Source organism: Camarhynchus parvulus, chromosome 11, assembly GCF_901933205.1.
Source record: "Camarhynchus parvulus chromosome 11, STF_HiC, whole genome shotgun sequence".
In the NCBI taxonomy this organism is placed as follows: domain Eukaryota; kingdom Metazoa; phylum Chordata; class Aves; order Passeriformes; family Thraupidae; genus Camarhynchus; species Camarhynchus parvulus.
The window spans coordinates 20,708,504-20,714,503 of record NC_044581.1 but is presented as its reverse complement, the minus strand read 5'-3'; the positions used below and the strand labels follow the sequence as shown (position 1 = coordinate 20,714,503).

The 6,000-nt window shown below is 37.3% G+C and overlaps 1 protein-coding gene across 4 annotated transcripts in view; it reads right to left on the bottom strand.

Moving 5' to 3' along the window:
* Nucleotides 1-595: 595 nt before the first annotated feature.
* CEP89 (centrosomal protein 89) overlaps nt 596-6,000 on the bottom strand; it is a 34,479-nt gene continuing 29,074 nt past the window's right edge. For all 4 annotated transcript variants that reach the window (XM_030955811.1, XM_030955813.1, XM_030955814.1 and 1 more), the window contains one exon: nt 596-1,764. In XM_030955811.1, coding sequence (XP_030811671.1) covers nt 1,539-1,764 — 226 coding nt within the window. In that variant the 3' untranslated portion in view covers nt 596-1,538. The remainder of the gene's footprint in view (nt 1,765-6,000) is intronic.

Sequence of the window (6,000 nt, the reverse complement as noted above, 5' to 3'; positions counted from 1 at the left end):
GTGCTGTTGAGAATAGTTCTGTTAACCAGTGTCTTAAAGACTCTGACATGCTGAAGTTGTACCTTGATGAACTGATAAGGCTGTTACACTTGTGTTATTCCTATTAAAGGGAAGGAATTAAAGTACATCCTAAAATCCTGCTTGCATATATATTACTCAGCTACTTTGCTGGTCTCCTATAATCAGGAAAATGTAATCTGAGTGCACTGAGGTTCTCCCAGTGCTCTGGGAGTCTGTAGACTTTTTAGCTTTGCACTGTGCTGCAGGACCTGCCTTTGAAAGCTGTACCCCTGCCTGTCCCTGACAGTGTGACATAGGAAGTGCTGTCCCCACCCTCTCCTGAATAAAGCCTTTCTGCTGAGCCATGGCCTCACCCTGCAGGAAAACGCTGCAGAAACCTTTCTAGACACAAACATTATACATTTCTTTTAGTATTTTAACTTGGTTTTCTGCTCTTTTTGTTAACTTTGATCAAAGCAAATGAAATTCTTCATTATTTCTAATACTACACAACAATGATAGTTACACGTTTTTTGTATTGTTACAGTTTTCTGGTACCATTTGTGTTTTCTTATGAAAATGAAGCAAAACCAAAAAGCTGATCCAGAAAGTTATATGTAAATCCAAAATAAAGTCATATCACAGTAATACATACTGTGTATGTATTAAAGTATGTATACAAAGTTGATGTGCAATATTGTGAAAAATCAACAAATCTGAAAGCTAAGACAAATACAGGTCAATAATCCAAAGGATATACAATAAGCACTGCTTCAGAGAATAGTCTGGGTGGCTTTTGAAGCCACTGAGTCTGAAGCAGGATGAACAAAACAATCTGGAGGAGAGCTGCATCCTGTGCTGGCAGCTTGTCCCCTTGGCAAACCCATGGCAGGAGCTTCCCAGCACCAGTAAATCCCAGATCCTGTAAATCTACACACTGGACACTTGTGCATTCACATACCAGCAGCTGTCATGAGGATGGTTCAGTCTTGTCTGCTCCACAGTCAAATGTTTCTCTGTCCTTGAGACAATAAGCTTTTTGGCACACCATCTAGTACAAGGACATCCTTGCATCTTAGGAAGTCAAGATGCTTCCTCATGAGAAAAAGCACAAGCCACACTTTCTTTTCAGCTTGGATCATACTCCATCTGGCATCTTAGGGAGAATTCACTGGAACTTGTCCTTTTAATTTTAACTAGCACTGTCTTGGTGCTCACTTGTTTTGTGGCATGGTGTGTCTGTGTTGAACCCAAGCTTACCAGCTGCTTATCCTGTTAACCAGTTGTCTTTACATGTTAACTTGAAGTTGCACCACATTTTGTCTTGAGAATGAATAGCCTTTTCTTCAAATAGCAAAGTAATATTTTAGGCTAGATTTACATTATTAACAGTACAAGTAAAGATTATGCTGTTGTCATTTTCATGACCTTAAAAATACACTAATATTGAAGACAGCAAACATTCCATTACACCTTGTGCTGCTGAAAAGTCAAATTCAGGCACCAAGTTTTCTTTCTTGGATGAGATAAGATTCTTATCACTGACATTCTTGCTGAATTTCATTTTCAGTAGGGGATGAAGTTTTCACATCACAATAGCTAAAATCATGTCCATAAAGTAGGTCCTTCTGAGAGTGTGGCTCATGAGCTGTGACAGCACTCCACACACTGTTCTTCCTCAGGGATTTCTGTAAGAGTTCTCTCATTCTCTTGTTTTCTTTTGCTGTGGATTCCCACATGATTTCAAGTTCCCCTTCTGTTTTCCTAGGAAAAAAAAATGAAGGGGAATTTTAACTTTAACAATGTTTCAGCAGTACAGTGGATAAACAAATTAGAAATGGCCTGTATTTAGATGTTTGAAATTGCCTGATTGAAATTCATTCCTTTTTTGCTTTTGAAAAAGCTCATTAAATGTAATGCCAAATAGGATATGACCAGAAAACTGTCCATTATGTAACACGTTGGATGAAGTCTGCACACAGAGCAGTGCATGTGAGACCCAAATATTGTGACTATCCCTCCTGCACTGAGTCAGGCTCCCTGGTGAGCACAGCTCTGCTCTCACACAGCACTGCCCCTTGTCACTGCCCAGAGCACTCTGCCACCCCTCTGAGGGGAATTCATTTCTTATTAATGTAGGCTATTATTAATTAAATAAGTAAAAATAAAAATTTAATTCAACCCCTAACCTAGCCAGAATGTAGGATTTTACAACTTGTTGAGAGTAAGCAAAATTCCAGTGCTCCACTGATGTTTGAGGATGAAAAAATTATTAGATGTAGGTTCTGAAATATTCCTCTTTAAAAAAGACATGCCCTCATTGAACTAAATTCATCCAGCCTTAAATCTCAGAATCTTATTTGGGCTAGCTCAGGAATTCACTGTCATCTATCCTGTAACAGTTTGTTTATATATTCCTTATCACCAAGGTTTTTATTATGGTTATAATTTTGTATGTATCCTCACAGATAAGACAGCTCCTCCCCCTTGCCTGTGCACAACTGCAAAGCTTTTCTGCTGTTGACCCTCTCCCAAGGACAGTTTGATGCACTTTTCAAACTTACATACTGCATCCAAAGCACAGCAGCTGTGACTACCTTGAGGTGCTGTTTCTCTGCAGAAGTCTGTTTTATGAAATATACTCTGACCTAGAAAACTCATAAAGGTCAATGATCTGTCAAATAAGGCTGGAAACATCTAGGAACTTGTTTTTTACCCTAGGATCACATAATGAACTTTGTTTATATCTCAAACCTCTTATTTAAGGAAAGGTTGTAATATTGATATCTCTTAAGGTTACTCAGTGACTAATAAAGATTTCATTATCAGCTGCCTGAAAAACAAAATGCTATTGCTTTCTCATTAAAGGTTGCTGGGAATTTGCAATCTTATCTAGCAAAGGCTCTAATGACTGATAAGGCTCTAAAGAGCAGCTTCCAGGAAGGGAAATCTGCTTATCTTTAAACGCTTTTATTTATCAAAAGTACAACTATATCTATATATGTTTCTTCTGAAAACCAAGTAGAAAAATTCTCATCCCTTGGATGCAATGGGTAAGTAGTGAAACTCCTGATTTTTGTTATGAGCTGAAAGAGTGCAGGAGGGGAGAAAATTTCAAAGGCAAGTCATCTCTGTTATATTTGATGAAAGCACATGCTAGTTTGGAGCACACTTGTTAAAAACAAGAGAGAAGCAGCACATGAATACATTTCTTTGTCTACTTGTGAGCATGCTGTGGCTGCAGTGTAGGAGTGATGGGGGTAGGACAGTTGGGACAGACGGACACAAGGGATCTCTGGAGCCAGGTGGTGGAACTTGGGGTTTATTGCAAAGGGCCTGGGTGCAGGGCCCTGCTGGGAGCTGCCAGCCACAGAGGAGTAAAGAGAGTGGGAAAGAGAGAGAAGGCAAGAGCGTGGTAAAGAGGATGAGAGAGTAAAAGAGGTAAAGGGTAAAAGAGGATAAGAGAGCGAGGTTCTCGTTACAATACAATAAATCTTCTTCTGTGTTGAATATTCTAATTGTCACTGACCAATCTAGTACAAGATACAAATCTTATAGTATTTACATACAGCCTATAAGAATTATTACATTACCACACTGTGTTATATTTTAAACCCTAAAAACTCCTCTTTGGACCCCTTCTGCCAAGCTGTAGGGTCTGCTCTGACCCTTGGAGCTGTCTGCAAGCAGAGGGTGTTGTTCCATCAAAAGGGGATCACCTTCAGCCAGCCACAGCATTGTTTTCCAGTTGTTCAGTAACTGAGGGATCTCAAAGCTTGCTTTCATTTCAATCTCACTTATAGTTTCCATATTCTCAAAATCCTTTGCCAGGCAATGGTATTTATAAGGCTTTCCTGTTTGATCCTCCCCAGCAGTGCAGCTGCTCTGCCTGTGGGCACACAGGGGCTGGGCAGTGAGCTGTTTCACTGTGCTCCTCCTCAGGTTCTGCTGTCCCTGTGCAGGCTCTCACTGAAAGCACAGGGCTCTTTCCAGATCTGAAGTGGCATTTCACTTTGCTTTTCAAGAGAACTCACCAGCAACAACAGGTACAGTATGCTTTTATGATAAACAATTTCATGGTGGTAGCTAAGTCAGGCTTGCCCCAATTTCCTAACTCCATATTATGAAACTAAATGCATGAGCAAAATAAATATGAAATAGTTTTCTGTCTTAACCTGCTTACAGTGATACCTCCAGCTAGATTTTAAAGTAAACTGGCTTTTCTGCTTAAAATGTGGCATGCTACTCTGATTTTCATTATGTAACAGTGAAATTAGAGAATAAATATTGATTGTATGCACTTATCTTAATGTCTATGTAGGCATTTTGCACAGAAATATTATTAGCTAGACAGTGTTCTGGACTAAAAATCTACTCTGTAAACACAGCTAGTCACAATAAATTGAAATGTTTGGCACCCTCCTAGCACTAAGGGACTTTAGTTGCCAAACTACAGATGATGAGCAACATATGAACTACAAAAAATTTTCCCTTCCTTTCTCCTGTGACTGTGTGAAGGAAGAAAGAAAATAATAAAACTTGTAAAATCATAAATAGAAAAAGCAGACCAAAAGACATGTTTAATTTCTGGCTGATAGGCATAAAAGAGTAGATACATATTTGGATTACCTTGGGAAAGTACTTTATATTGCAGTACTTCAGAAGAATAATGGAATATGAAGAAATTAGTTCATATGAATTGTATCATCCATGGTGTTAGTTGGTTTTATTGATTTTGTTTCATAAGCATAAAAACTCATTATTTCTTATAGAATTGCAGAATTCAGCTGACTTCTCAGTAATATTTAAATTCTTTTTAATCTACATTTTTGTATATAGTAATCAAAGAAAAATAGGAAATCATGAGGTTAACCAAAATACTACTTGGAAGATGACAGTAAAAATTCTTTTTTACTTTTAGAGTTGTGTTCATTCTATTATATTCTAATAATTACTGTTGAGATTTAACTACCACCAGAAAAAAGCAGTCACTCATTACTGCTGGAGACTACAGAAATGAAAGACATATCTTGATGGGGTTCATCTTGGGTTTGTTTCCATAAACCACTTTTCTTCATCATCATACAGTTAAATGGACTACAGTGGTGTAGTTCCAGGTGCAGATCCTGTTTCTTAAAAGTAAGCTGCAAATATTAATTGTGTGTGTTTACTGAAGAAAAAAGGAATTAATTTGGACTGAAAAGGTAGAAGTGATTTAGTATACTGTATGGAAAGTGTAATTAATTATTTTACACATCCGTGCTGCATCATCTAATTTGCCTGCTTTGGGGCTAGAAGGGTAAATTTTGAATTATCCATATTGTGGGACTTCAAATTATGCTCTATCCTACACTGAAAAAAACCCTTTTTATTTAATTGTTGCTCTCTATAGTTAGAAAAATGTAACATGAGCCCAGAGATATGAAAGCAATTTAATTAGTTTAAAATCCTAAATAACTATTTTCAGAGAAATGTGAAACAGTTCAATCTGTTTTTTAATGCAAATTTCAGAGATTAATGGAATGTTTATTGTACAACTCTGCTACTTACACCTGTTTAATTGCAGTGTATAAAGTAACTGAGAGGGACCACACTGATTTAAGGCAGATGATACCAAGCTCTGTTTTTCTATTGTTAAATTCTATTTAAATCTATTATTTCACAATGGCAGTGATGACTTGACAAATGACTGCTTATTACTTTTCTTCAGTTGTAAACTGAAACTGTTTTTCTTTTATGCTGATAATGTAAATGTGCTATGAAGCTTTCCACTATCAGAGGGAAAAATACCTTTACAGGACTCTGTATTTAAAGGATATCTCAACACTGCAGTCATAATCTCCTATAAATCTGTTATATTTTCTTCTCTTTATTTTGCACATAGCCAATCCAAGTCACTTGTTAACAGATCAGTAAGACAGAATCAAAAGAAAGCAGATCTTTGGTGTACTCATTAGATTCCCTTCATTTCCTACTATTCTGAAAACTGAGGGGTATGAA